General features: G+C 39.3%; 1 protein-coding gene across 1 annotated transcript in view; it reads left to right on the top strand.

Annotated features, from left to right (window-relative positions):
• The first annotated feature begins 500 nt into the window (after nt 1-500).
• The window catches only part of cdc73 (cell division cycle 73, Paf1/RNA polymerase II complex component, homolog), a 50,104-nt gene continuing 35,608 nt past the window's right edge, over nt 501-14,996 (top strand). The window contains exons 1-8 of the mRNA XM_080440753.1: nt 501-643; nt 3,286-3,391; nt 5,014-5,083; nt 6,537-6,599; nt 6,757-6,809; nt 8,591-8,679; nt 11,042-11,255; nt 13,646-13,744. Coding sequence (XP_080296879.1) covers nt 513-643; nt 3,286-3,391; nt 5,014-5,083; nt 6,537-6,599; nt 6,757-6,809; nt 8,591-8,679; nt 11,042-11,255; nt 13,646-13,744 — 825 coding nt within the window. The 5' untranslated portion in view covers nt 501-512. The remainder of the gene's footprint in view (nt 644-3,285; nt 3,392-5,013; nt 5,084-6,536; nt 6,600-6,756; nt 6,810-8,590; nt 8,680-11,041; nt 11,256-13,645; nt 13,745-14,996) is intronic.

The following is a 14,996-nucleotide window of genomic DNA, read 5'->3' as shown; positions in this document are numbered from 1 at the left end:
AGGATGAAGTTAAAAGCGTATCTACTCCTATCCCTTATTATTGCTTATTCAAATGATATTGAAATACAATTTCTAAAATCTATGTCAAGAAAATACTATGAAAACAAGAAACAAACAGAAACAAAAACAGAAACAACAACAACAACAAAACTGCAACTTCAGAGCTTACCTATTCAATATGTTGTTTTATAGAAAAAAACGAAACTTAATTTCGGTTTTAGGGTTAGGCTAGGTTATGTTATTTAATTCATATTTTTGCCTGATTGTATCGATTTATTATCAAAACGTTATTATATATTTTATTTTTATTTTTTTTGCTAAATCGATTGGGTGGGCCCCACTGGGTCAGCTTTTTTATGTGTGTGGGCCGCGGCCCATCCCAGCCCACCCGTGGCTAGATAGACCCGAATCGCTTGCTTCTCACACAAAACCTGGCAACGGCGGCGCCACGGGGTCCTTCCATGTTTTTAACAACACACACACACACCACTACTCCGTGAAGACGAGTGAAGATGGCGGACGTACTGAGTGTTCTCCGTCAGTACAACATCCAGAAGAAGGAGATCGTTGCCAAAGGAGACGAGGTGATCTTCGGAGAGTTCTCCTGGCCCAAGAATGTCAAGACCAACTACATCATCTGGGGGTGAGAGAGTCTTTACTGTTGTTAATAATTACTGGCTGGGAGACATGCTTTCTGGAAGGCCTGTAGCAACCAGGGTTGCCAGATCTGCTTATTATAATTTCCCCGCAAGATTTTATTTGAAAATAGCCGATCTACAAGCTCACAACGCGTCGCGATAACGCGTTGTGAACTTGTAGATCTGCTATTTTCAAATAGCTGATTTATATGTTAAAGTGCTCATGTGGCCCATAGTCGCTTATTTTGGGCTGGTTTTCCTAGACCTGGTTGCTTGTTTCTCTCAGAATCTGGCAACACTGGTAGCAACTAGCAGGCTAACAGCAGCTTATGTGGTGGTGGTGGTGGTGGTACTCAAGTACTGTACTTAAGTAATAGTTTTTGAGGTATTTCTTTATACTTGCCAATGTTTTCAATTGGAGAGTGTTCGGTGTTTCCGATTATCAGTGCTTTTACTTCTACTAGCAGTGGGAGTAGCAGTGATGGGAAGTAACTAAGTACATTGACTATAAGTGCTGTACTTAAGTACAGTTTTGAGGTATTTTTACTTTCCGATATTTTCAATTGGAGAGTATTCAGTATTTCCGATTTTCAGTGCTTTTACTTCTGCTCCACTACATCTCAGAGGCAAATATTGTACTTTTACTCTATTATTTGACAGCTTTAGTTACTCTATAGATTTTAAATATTATTACAAAACATGAATTGGCCACTTCAGCCCTATATGGACTTTGGTTATTTGAAAATGGCAGATCTACAAGCTTGAGCTTGCAGATCTGCTATTTTCAAATGGATTTTATACACTTTGAAAAATTGAAGATTTCTGCATAATGAGTTTGGTTAATGTTGATGTTTGCAGCGTCCAGATCAGAACTACCGTGAGTTCTTTGCAGTAGTTTTTATTTTGGGTTGTTCTTCAAAACTGATGGAAGGAATAGGTTTGGACATTTTACCAGGTGCTTCTCACAGTGCCATGTGACCTATGATGTTGATGTCTTTAAAGGGCTCACCTGACCCCGGCTCTATATTCTAATAGTACTCATTGCTATAGAGTGTTTGTTCAGTAAAAGGAGTCTCCTTGTCTCTCCAGCTCTTTATAAAACAGAAAATGCATTTTCGTTTCAGTTTCATTTCCAATTTTATCCAATCAGGATAGAGAACTCAATCAGGATATTGATTAAACAAGTGAAATTGGAAGTGATGACACTAAGAAATTAGCAGGCAAAATTGGAACTGGAACACTATAAAAATGAAGCTTAAAAATGGGTACTTTCTCCTGATTGGCTGAGATTTTGACACCTACCGGAAAATGTATTTTCTGTTTATTAAAGAGCTGGAGAGACAGGGAGACTCCTGTTACTGAACAAACACTCTATAGCAATGATTACTATCAGAATATAGTGCTTTATCCTTTTAACAAAATACTTTTTTGTTTTAACCAAAAAATATCACTTACCCTACCTTAAGACCTGGAACGCATATGTGTAATTTTTTTAATTTGAGCTAAAAAGCACTATTTTACACTTTGGCTATTCAAAAATAGCAGATATACAAGTAGAGCTGCTATTTTTGAAAAATCGTGAAAATGGGTGAAAATCTTTGAATATATATTATTTTAAAGCGAACATTTTTAACTCAAATCTTTGCCTTTTGGTGTCCCTGGAACAAAATATTTTGAGATGGGCGTGCGCTCTGCGGCCAAATTCATATAGTTTTGGGGGTCCTTGACATGAAAAAGTTTGAGAACCACTGATATTTTCAGAATACTGTTGGGATTTAGAAGACATTTGTAGAATCGGCTTCAGGTCTTAATGGGTTAAATTAGGTCATGTTTGATCCATGAATCAAGTACAATATTAATTTCACCCTTACTAGAAGGACCATAGTCTAGTATGTTTAGCTTACTGTCTAGAAGTCATATACTGTAGTGTTGGTGTACTTTTATGTCAGTGCTGACGATTTTCCGTTTGCTTGACCTTGACCTGAAGAGATTTAGGGGGGGAAAAGGAGCTGACCTACAGTGAGAGTCCTGGGGGGACCTTGGTCCACAACACATTGAATGTTTTATCGCCTTTATTTTTGTCAAAGCTAGGAGGTTTTATTTGGGAAGTCTTGCCTAATTTCTTCCTGTGGGGACGCGTTTTGTGCTTGTAGATCTGCTACTTTTGCTATTTTTGAATTTTAATCCTGAAAAGTAACAGTTTTGGACATTGAGACAATGTATTGCTTTTCTGAAAACTTAAGTCAGGATTTTAGAAGCCGTTTTTAGAATCAGCCTCAGGTCTTAATGGGTTAAGGGTTCAATCTGGTAATTATTATTTTTTATTTAAAAAGCTGTGTGTTTTTGGAAAAATGTCATTAATGGGTTTTAAAAAAATACATTTACTGTTGACACTATTTATTGTTGTGGTAGTTATTTATACTGTAAACTAAAGAGTAAACAGAATTGAAGCTTGACTAATTGCAAATTGACTAAATTCACAACACCTGTGCATTAAGATATTTTCCCCAAATCACACTGCTCTAATATAATTACCTGATGGAGTGGTTTTGGTACTTTGTGTCTCACAAACTGTGCATTTGACATCAATACCAGTGAGTCCAAACCTGTCTTTTAAACTGTTATCTCTTCTGTTTTCTTCTTTCAGAACTGGAAAGGAGGGGCAGCCCAAGGAGTATTATACTCTGGACTCAATTTTGTTTCTGCTCAACAATGTGCATCTCTCTCATCCATCGTATGTGCGAAGGGCTGCAGTAAGTCACCTGGAATAATTCTCACCATCATCGTACGCTTGATTTGAAATGAACCCCTTTTCCTTATGCCAATCAGTTATGAGTAGGGCTGTCAGGATTACAAATTTAAGTTGACTAAATTTGTCACACAAATAATTGCCATTAATGATTTAATTGTGCTTTTGGCGTTGAATATTGGAATATATGAATGCAGTTTTTTATTTATATTTGCCATTTAGGCTTCGTAATAAAAAAAATCCACAGGGAAGATATGACAAATAACTTAAAGGTAGGATAAGTGATATTTTTTGGTTAAAACAAAAATTATTTTGTTAAAAGGTTAAAGCACTATATTCTGATAGTAATCATTGCTATAGAGTGTTTGTTCAGTAACAGCAGTCTCCCCGTCTCTCCAGCTCTTTAAATAAACAGAAAATACATTTTCCGGTAGGTGTCAAAATCTCAGCCAATCAGGAGAAAGTACCCATTTTAAGGTCCTTACACACCGGGGCGATTTTTTCGTGCGAATAATACGCTTTTTTTTAAAACCTTATAAAGTCAATGCAAGCGTACATGGCGCGGAAAAGCGAAGCGAAAAAGCGTCTTTTAATTATTCGGAACGAGTCCGAATTTTGCGTATATTCGCCACATTCGCCGGTGTGTAAGGACCTTAAAGCTTCATTTTTATAGTGTTCCAGTTCCAATTTTGCCTGCTCATTTCTTAGTGTCATCACTTCCAATTACACTTGTTTAATCTATATCCTGATTGAGTTCTCTATCTGAAACTGAAACGAAAATGCATTTTCTGTTTTATAAAGAGCTGGAGAGACAAGGAGACTCCTTTTACTGAACAAACACTCTATAGCAATGAGTACTATCAGAATATAGAGCTATTTAACACATTGAATGCCAAAAACGGTCCGGACCGTTTTTGAGGGTCCAAACGAGAAGTGCCGAAAACGGTCCGGACCGTTTTTGACCCAATTCTATTTTTATACATGTGGGCCACGTGGGGCGCTAAAACGAAACTTTGACATCACCCAAGCAGTTTCTGAGAAGAAGAGGCTGGATGAGGCTCCATGTCAAAAATCCTTCCGGTCGGCGTTTTCAATGTTATCTCCTTGATTAAAAGCTTAATATCTCCATTTCTTTTTAATGTGGTGGAAACGAGCCGTTTTCGATCGGCGATCACGCTGCAATGGAGGGTCGCGTTGGAAATATTATTGTTCCAGGCGTTAGTCGGGACCCTCCGCCGTCTCGCACGCACGCTTTGTTTACATGCATTTCCGCGTCGGGGCTTCTCACAGCACGAAATGTATAACGCAAGTGGATGGAAGAAATGCTGGCACTCAACGTATAATATTTTAATAAACCTCTGGCACCCAATGTGTTAACACTTATTTTAACCAAAGAAAATCACTTACCCTACCTTTAAATATGCAAATAAAGTATTGACATATTTAATAATTGTATACATGTTAAAAAAAGCAGAAATAGCTGATCTACAAGCTTACGACGCGTCGTAAGCAATTATTTGAGATCATCGCAATTAGACGATTATGTAATAATTGTGACAGGCCTAGTTATGATAAAAAAAAAAAGAGGAATTGTACTTATGTATTTAATGTTCTTGTTTAAAATAGACGGAAAACATTCCAGTCGTCAGAAGACCTGATCGAAAGGGCCTGCTGGGCCATCTCGATGGCGAAAGTTGTAAGTGGTGTCTGCAATGACTATATTGAACTGAATGTCAGCTTTAACTGGTTCCGTTTTACACAGTGTAGCTCTTCGGGCGTCTAGCCGCCTATAAAGATCAGCCTGTGTGTCTGTCTGTATGTTCAGAGCTAATTTGCACACCGCTGGAACAATCACAGCGCCAAATCTCTTGTGCAAGTGGCACAATGTTAATGGAATTCAATTCAGTGGGGCTCTGAATGGGCTGAAACCTTGCCCAAATTTGGAGTCCTACTATATGTCATAGACCCTTGGTTCTCTATGTGGGGTCCAAGCAAAATTTGTTAATATAGCATCACAATAATTCTAACCACTTTAACCTTTTATACTTTGGCTATTCAAAAATAGCAGATATACAAGCTCATAGCGCGGCACCAAGTGCTGCGCTATGAGCTTGTAGATCTGCTATTTTTGAAAAATCATGAAAATGTGTGCAAATCTTTGAATATATATATATTTTTTTAAGCGAACATTTGTAACTCAAATCTTTGCTTCTGGGGGTCCATGGAACCAAATATTTTGAGATGGGGGTCCGCGGCCAAATGCATATCATGTTGGGGGTCCTTGACATGAAAAAGTTTGAGAACCACTGTCATAGATGACTGACATCGTAGATGACTGACTGGCCATTATGATAGCTGATATGTACATAGGAACAATGCCATTCCCATGTGAGCCACATGATTTTATTTTCATGATGCGTTTTCATTGAGCCATAGTTTGAACTTGTTGATCGTAATGTAGTCATCAGGTGTTGTGTACGTTGTGACGTTGTCATGCAAATAGTTCAGTGGTTCTCAACCTTGTCTGTATCAGGGCGCACTTGAAAACCTTGAAAGTATCCGCGTCCCACCCACCTGATCACTTAACGTTGTAGATCTGCTATTTTTAGCCAAAGTGTAAAAATAATGCTTTTTATAGCTCAAATCTAAAAATGACACAGATGCGTTACAGGTCTTAATGGGTTGAATTGAAAAGAATCTGCCATCTTTTTTGTTTATTTCATAGAGTTGAGAGCAGTCCAGTTAGCATCTCCCATGTCCACCAGAATGTATTGGTTCCAGACTTGTGTGTGTGTGTGTGTGTGTGGTGTGCAAAGCAGACCAAATATTCTTAGCTGTTTTTGATCATCAGGTGGGTGGGCCGTGTGCGTTTTCAGAGCATGTTTATTTTTATGATCAATCAATGGTTTGCAACTTAGTAGGCTATACTTATTAAAATTGTTATAATTGTTAAAGGTCTTATCTATTGGTATCACTTTTTAATATCAATGTTATCATTAACATCTTTTGTGTTTGCCAATTATTTGCGGGCCCACTTACAATGTCCTCACGGCCCCGGCACACACGTTAAGAATCATTGCAATAGTTGACAGTCGTTGTAGGGTTAATGGGCAACTGACTTTTGTGTCTTTTTTTCCTCCCCTCCACAGCTACTTCAACAAGCATCGACAGAAGTGCCCCCATAGAAATAGGTCTGCAAAGGCCAACGCAAGGTATGCCAGGACGTGTAATTCTTTCAGAGGGTTCATAACCTCGCACTTTGTACTATGTATTGATCATTACTAAAATATCAATCAACTACGCCACCTAATCTAACACTTAATCCAGGAAAGTTGATGGCTGTTTTTTATTTTTATTTTCCCTTCTCAGTCAAACGAGCAGCAGACGAAGTATCATCTGAGGCTAAAAAACCAAGGGTTGAGGTAAACGGACACCCCTTTTTTATCTGATAACTTGGTATATTCATCCATAAGGTTTGTTCATGGCACTCGAACACTTGCCATGGCTACTTTCACCACTTCCGCCCACCGGTATATACTTTGACATTCGATGAATAGTTGAAATAGCCTATCTACTAGCTCGCAACTCGCTTTGTGAGCTTGTAGATGGGGCTATTTTCACTATTTTAGAAACCTTTTGAATATCAATTATTTTAATTTGGAAACGGCTCCTAAAATTGGGACGCCATGGTTAAAGTTGTTAAGCCATTAAGACCTGAAGCCGATTCTACATGTCTCCTAAATCCCAACAGTATTCTGAAAAACGTATGTTTCTATATCAGTGGTGCTCAATCTTTTTCATGTCAAGGACCCCCAAAATTATATGTATTTGGCCGCAGACCCCCATCTCAAAATATGTTGTTCCAGGGACCCTCAGAAGCAAAGATTTGAGTTAAAAATGTTCGGTTAAAAAATATGTATATTCAAAGATTTGCACAGATTTTCATGATTTTTGAAAAATAGCAGATCTGCAAGCTCGTGCCGCGCTATGAGCTTGTAGATCTGCTATTTTTGAATAGCCAAAGTGTAAAAATAATGCTTTTTATAGCTCAAGTCTAAAAATGACACGGATGCGTTCCAGGTCTTAATGGGTTGAATTGAAAATAATCTGCCATCTTTTTGTTTATTTCATAGAGTTGAGAGCAGTCCAGTTAGCATCTCCCTTGTCCACCAGAATGTATTGGTTCCAGACTTGTGTGTGTGGTGTGCAAAGCAGACCAAATATTCTTAGCTGTTTTTGCATAGCTGACAGATTATACAAATAATGAAACAAATAATGTTTTTGTTTAAATTCCTCAATACTTCTGTAAATGATTTGGCTTGAGTGTGTCCACAACATCACTGTATGTTGTTCTTCTTTCGTGTATCATCGTCAGATGTATCACTGTAAGTAACATTGTCATGACAGTCATAATGCCAAACAAATGATGCATAATCAGCTGTTGCCAGTGAACAGCACAACCTAAACAGAACGTATTGCAGTTCCATAAAGTCTAAACAAAGAGCTTATCTGTATCCCATGGCCCCATTTGGTTCATATGTCATCTGACGGCAGCCAATGAAACAAAAAACAAAAAAAACATGAGAATCTTGTTAGTAAAGCTGCAAGCCATAACGTATTTATTTAGCTAAATCTGTATGGTAGACTATGTTGATATAATACACAACTGTGGTGGTTTGTAGTTGGTCTCCCTGCTCTTCTATTGAAACATTTGATTCTATGGTCAGGTAGGATCAGGTCAAATCACAATTTATCCTCTGCCCAAACGAACAGCTCAACAGTTGATATTTTGGCTGGGGAACCAAGTTTGAATCCCAGATAGGACTTGGAAGTTGTGGATTGCAGCTTTAACTAGGTGGCAAAACAACCACACTGTCATACTGTATGCTCAAGCATGGCAACAAGGCTTTTTGATTTGATATATAGTCCCTGTTGAGTGGAAATCTTGTATTTCCAAAACCATTACTTGTCAGGAACTGTAAAATAATAAAATAGCTCACTGTACAGCTTGTAGATCAGCTATTTTTGCTACACTCAAGTACGTCGAAATAGAGGGCATTAATTTATGGGGAAAACATAAAAAGTGGAATTATGGAGACACAAGGTTTCTGCCCGACAGTAACAATTATGCTGGATGTCTGAAGCAATGATATCCGTTCAGTTCAATTGTGAGTGAACAGACTCCCATGTTCTTGTTCTTAAGGATGAGGAACGGGTACGTCTGGACAAGGAGCGTCTCGCTGCGCGTCTGGAGGGCCACAAAGAAGGCAGCGTGCAGACTGACCAGATCAGGTAACAATGCTTTCAGCCTGACATCAGTCCTTTTTATATAATGGTTCTTCACATTTGTATTTGCAAACTAAGGCTTTGTTCAGACTGCATGAAAAGAATAATGCCAGCACTCATGTTCTGTCATTGGCACTAAAGGGACGTCTTTCGTCTATGCCTTCTACGCTGCTTAAGGCATAGAGACCTTTCCGTTTACCATGTTGCCGTTCTCACTTTAAAATAGAAGTACAGTCAAGTATAGTATAGTTTAGAACATACATGGTTAATGCGGCCCTTAGGTTAATATCGGAATACTGACATATTATTGATTTCAGCTGTAACATGACCCGCTTTAATTACTTCAGTCTATATTAGTAGCTTAACACATACAGTGCCAAGATCCCGTCTACACGTTCTTTCAAATCCATCGCTTGAGTGCCAGGATTCATAAGAGCCTGTTTACACGTTCTTTTGAATTTTCATTGTTTAATCTGTGATCGCACGGCTGTGTTTATTTCTCATCAACACTTTCGTTTTCCACTTACGTCACACTCACCCGGAGCCGGATGTAAAAAAAAAAAATCATTTCCGGGTCACGTTGTTTTTCTCCGGTGATTTTCGGCCAGAATAAGGAAAAACACGGTTTTTCACACGGTAGAAAAGACAAACGGACAGCTCAACTTCTATTTTCTTTGGTCCGGGTGACTAACAGCCATCGTCGTAGTGTATCACGTCGTTTTCAGGCCGATCAGCGGGCCGGGAATTGTCGAAAACGTCACATCCTTTGAATGACCGGATATGACGTGGGCCTGTTTGGGAGGGGGTGAGCGAGGTGATCAATGTTTGGATGTGCTGCTCTCTACTGGTGGAACAATCGTAGGTGCTTGACAACACAATCAGAGAATGTATTTGAATGAAAAATTACAAAACAAAAAAATTAAAAAACACGCAAATTGCTGGCACAGGGGTGAGTACATTATGAATAAACTCTGGCAGTCAATGTGTTAATGACTAGTATAAAAATTATATTGTCTTTTTTATGTCCAATGTATTTGTATTTAAGTTCATAAAGTTAACATAAGTATACCTAAATGCATATGAAATTAGATAAAAATATTACTTTTCAGGATTCCATTTAAAAAATTGCTAAATTAAAATCAGGATTCCAATTCAAAAGTAGCAGATCTACAAGCTCAAAGCGCGTCGCAGCTTGTAGATCGGCTATTTTTGCTACTTTTGTGTGACAAAGATTTACGAAAAAAAGTTAAAATACAGAGATAAGAGGTATATGCCCGACAGTATATGCAATGTGGCCCGCTGGAGTGAGTGTGGAAATATAGTGGCCCTCTCCATCATCAAAGTTGCCCACCCCTGGTTTAGAATAATCAGAAAAATCTTTGCCAGGGCAGTACAATATTCGAATAAGATTATTCTCTTTCATGTTTTTGGAGCCGTGTACCCAATACGTTTGTTGTATCGTTTTTGTTTAACTGAAGTTGTGTTTGCGTTCCTTCTAGTTTATTCATACTGCAGGCAAATCCAAATTCTTTCTCAAATCTTGAGATTTCGTACTGATTATCCACACTGTTATTTGCACGTGATCAGATTTGTGTATGATGGCATCATCGACCTACAGCAGCAGTATTTGCTGGGGTAACGGTGTAATGACGTTGACGTAGGTAATGCCATGACGGATGACGACTCGCCAAAGTCGTCACTTGCCAAAAACACCAGAGCTGCAAGCTCACAAGGCCTTTCCTTGCATTGTGAGCTTGTAGGTCGGCTATTTTCATCGACAGACGCCCATCGCACGACGAAATGTGTCCAGACTGAGACACGTGTTTACAAATCAGATTTTTATTGCATTTCAAACCACCCATGAATGTGTTTGAAATCTGATTGTCGAAAATCTGTTTCCATGTGGGTTTTTTTGCATGTCAGAATTGATAAAACAAATCTGATTCCAATCTGGATAGGCCCAAAAACTTGCCTCAACCATGATGTGTAGATTTCATTCAGGAGCAGTGTTGCCAGATTCTGTGAGAGAAACAAGCAACCAGGTCTAGGAAAACCAGCCCAAAACAAGCGACTATGCGCCACGTGCGCACTTTAACATATATATCAGCTATTTGAAAATAGCAGATCTACAAGCTCACAACGCGTCGCGATGCGATGCGTTGTGAGCTTGTAGATCGGCTATTTTCAAATAAAATCTTGCGGGGAAATTATAATAAGCAGATCTGGCAACCCTTTTCCGGAGGAAGTGTGTGTACTAAAATCTTTTAACTACAGCAAAAATAAAAGTGTAGTAACAATTCACACACAAATTGTTATCTCTGCGGCCTTTTCATAAATCTGAACACGACCCCCGTTGTCTTTGACCCAGGTCGCTGTCCGAGGCCATGTCTGTGGAGAAGATCGCGGCCATCAAGGCCAAGATCATGGCCAAGAAGCGCTCCACCATCAAAACGGACCTGGACGACGACATCACCCTGAAGCAGAGGAGCTTCGTGGACGCGGAGGTGGACGTCACCCGGGACATCGTCAGCAGAGAGAGGGTCTGGAGGACCCGGACCACCATCCTGCAGAGCACCGGCAAGGTCAGTCACCCCATAGCGCTGTCACCGTCATGACATTTTTAGTTGCCGATTAACTCTTTAACTGCCAGAGTAATAGTGTTACGCTGCTGCCAGCGAAAACGAGTGATTTTATCAACCTTTGAAAAATCATGGAATATTTTCTGTGAATGCTATCCGAATGTGATCCCCTCATTACACACACAGGGGTCTCGTAGAATGGAATTTTATCCGATAGCGGTAATCCTTTCCATAGTTGTGGCAAGTTGAAAAAAGTTTTGCCAAAAATATATAGTGTGTAAAAAAAAAAGTACACAGGAGCCGAGATAGAGCATTTTTAAGCAATGCGTTAACCAGGGAGTGAATGGAGCAGCACATCTTTGGATGGCGTTATCTCTGGTTCTGTGTGAAAAAGATAAAAAAAGAAAAATTATCTTTTAAAAAAAAAATGTTATGACCAAAATAGATAATGTGCTATGACCGAAACATGCCATGCATTTAATAATTGTATAGTTTCAATGTTTTTCAAAAAATACAGAAATAGCCAATGTACAGCTCACAATGCATCGCGTTGTGAGCTTGTACATTGGCTATTTCTGCTTTTTTTCCCCCCAGCAGATGGATTCATACAGATGAATAGAAACAATGCTGACACTAGTGAAAAGTAATTGTGGTCAGGCGATTGTGTAATAATGGTGACGGGCCTAGTCACACGGTCGTGTCCTGTCACACAAAAGATGTCACATACAGTACTGTAGAACGGTGGTTCTCAAACTATTTCATGTCAAGGCCCCCAAATTAATATTGATTTGGCCGTGGACCCCCAAGAAGAGAAGTTTGTCAACATTTTTGAATAGCCAACATATAAATGGCTAAATTGGATGCTTGTGATGGTGTATTGACTACTTTTGCTGGGGACCCCCTGGAACCCCCTCAATGACCCCTGTGGGCTCCCTGGACCCCACTTAGAGAACGGATGCTGTAGATGTAGAATGTATGTCATCAGTGTTTCTACATTCACAGTTCACACACAGTTTGTGATACTTTCCCTCTTTGTAGGGGTCTATGTCTATTTTAGTACGTTCTAAAAGCTTTAGAGAAAGCATTCAGTCATACAGCATTTCCCAACCTTTGCTGGATCCCACTCTCTCAAAACAAGTGTTCAGTGGTCAGATTGGTGGGCCACCTGCTTTTTAAGAGCATGTTTATTTAAATAATCAATCGATTGTGATCCGGCTTGGATCAATGGAACTAACTTTGTGTACTTAAAAAAAAAAAAAGAATTACAACAAACGCATGTTCATAGGTTTCAAAGGAAAAAATACCATGACATGTATTTATTTACATACATTTTATTATTCATGTTGTATACTGTTATACAGTAATGTATCATGTTACTGTTTTGCCAATTATTTGGTGGTGGTCCGTCCACAGGTTGGCTATCTCGCTGCTGTAATAATTAACCTTTGCCTGTAGATGGCAGCACTGAGTCAAGATAGATATAGCTCTGGCTGTTATAAACTGACATTTATATATCGTCTCTGTCAGGTGTTCCTTTTCAGATTTTCTTTTTTTTTTTTAAAGTAAAATGGCCTTCATCGTACAGCAGTGTCACGCAGAAAATGCTAAAATTACAAGCTCACTGAACTTGTGGATCAGCTATTTTGAATATTTTGGAAAATAAAGTGAAAGTGGTTAATTGTGTGTCTGGGTTTTTATGAATGAAATATTGAATCAATGAAAAGTGTTAACAAGAGCTTCTGAATAAATAATAAGTACTTAGGATCCATCGGAACACAGGTTCTATTTTTCCATTTCCTGAAAAGTAACAGTTTTGGACATGCCTGACAGCGACGATATAGCGGAATTCATCAATAGGCTCTTTGCACAGCAACCATATTGGAAATAAACTAGGCCTCTTCTTACTTCCTTCACAGGTGTTACCAATACCAATGATACTAATGAAGGCTCTGTTCCATTCTGGTCAAACAGAGTCAGGGTGCTGATATTGTGCATGTTGACTCACTGGAAACACTCAGGGTTCCTTGATGGGTTTCCAAATGGGCCCTTATGGGTGTGTAACTCTGAGAGTGTACAAATGGAACAAAATGGACCCGTAAGGGTCCATTTGGTTCCATTTGTACACTCTCAGAGTTATGGAGGTCCTTGAAATTTAGTTTTGAGAACCACTTGCTACACTAAATGGAACGGAGCCTTCATTAGTACCAGTTGATAAAACCTGTGAAGTAAGGAAGAGGCCCAATTTCTATCCAATATGGCTGCCGTGCATAGAGCCTACTCAACCAGTAAGCAGTTGAAATGTCAACATAAATTGTGTTTGACGTTCTCTGAATATGTTTCTTTCTGCTGGCTGGAGGTTTTGACAGTCTCTTGTCTTGTGGTGTAATTTGCAGAACTTCTCCAAAAACATCTTCGCCATCCTTCAGTCTGTGAAAGCCAGAGAGGAGGGTCGCGCACCGGAGCAGAGACCAGCACAGAACACCACCCAAGTGGTGAGAACAACCCACCCAACCCACCCCCTGAATCAGGGGGTCTTCAACGTTTTCCAGGCCAAAGACCCCTTAGCTGAGCGAGAGATGAAGCGGGGACCCCCTCTCAGGGTTGCCAGATCTGCTTATTATAATTTCCCCGCAAGATTTTATTTTAAAATAGCTGATCTACAAGCTCACAACGCGTCGCGGCGCGTTGTGAGCTTGTAGATCTGGTATTTTCAAATAGCTGATGTATATGTTAAAGTGCTTATATGGCCCATAGTCGCTTCTTTTGGGCTGGTTTTCCTAGACCTGGTTGCTTGTTTCTCTCACAGAATCTGGCAACACTGCCCCCTCTACATAAAATAGCAAATTGCGTTGCAGATTAAACCTTTTAAAAAAATATCAGATCTACAAGCTCACACGTCGGCTTGTAGATCTGATATTTTTTGGCAAATGTTCCCCCCCAGAAACCCATCTAGGGGTTCAATTGGTTAATATAAAAATAAGTTCCTATCACCTAAAAATTTGGTGTAGTAACTCGTGAGGACCCCTAGGGGTCCCGGACCCCCTGTTGGAAGACCCATGCCCTAAATCATTGGTTCTCAACGTTTAAATTTCAAGGAGACTCATAACTCTGAGAGTGTACAAATAGAACCATAAGGGTCCATTTAGTCCCATTTGTACACTGAGTTTGAGTTACAGACTTTGAGAACTACTGCCCTAAATTAAAGGGACCAGTTGAACCCTAGCATCCCAATTCCAGGGGGAACATTTGCCGAAAATAGCTGATATACAAGTTCACTGTGAGCTTATAGATTGACTATTTTCTTTGGCTATTTCCCCCCCTGCTATTGTGTTAAAATCTGTGTTAAATAGCTCTATATTCTGATAGTAATCATAGTGTGTTTGTTTACTAACGGGGTTCTTTCCAGCACTTTAGTAAACAGATTTTTTTTTTCCAAGTCAGGATACTAAATTTGTCCAATCAATAGAGAGAACTCGTACAGGATGCCATATTATCCTGAACGAAGTGAAATTGGGAGCAAGCTAAATAAAACGTTTGACCGAGCAGACATAAATTGGAACTGGAACACTATCAAATTTAACCTGATAAATTACCTTTTTTGGAATTGCCTCTCCTGATTGGATATCCTTTAACCACATGAACCCTAGTGTACCCATTCTGGGCATTTCATGATGGAATAGTAAAAATAAGTCAACCTTTGTAGAAAATGGATGAGTAGCCAATCTACGAGCTTGTAGATCTGCT

This window comes from Gymnoscopelus braueri (genome assembly GCF_963280865.1).
Source record: "Gymnoscopelus braueri genome assembly, chromosome: 10".
Taxonomy (NCBI): Eukaryota; Metazoa; Chordata; class Actinopteri; order Myctophiformes; family Myctophidae; genus Gymnoscopelus; species Gymnoscopelus braueri.
The sequence above is the reverse complement of the archived record's forward strand: the minus strand, read 5'-3'. Positions and strand labels throughout refer to the sequence as shown.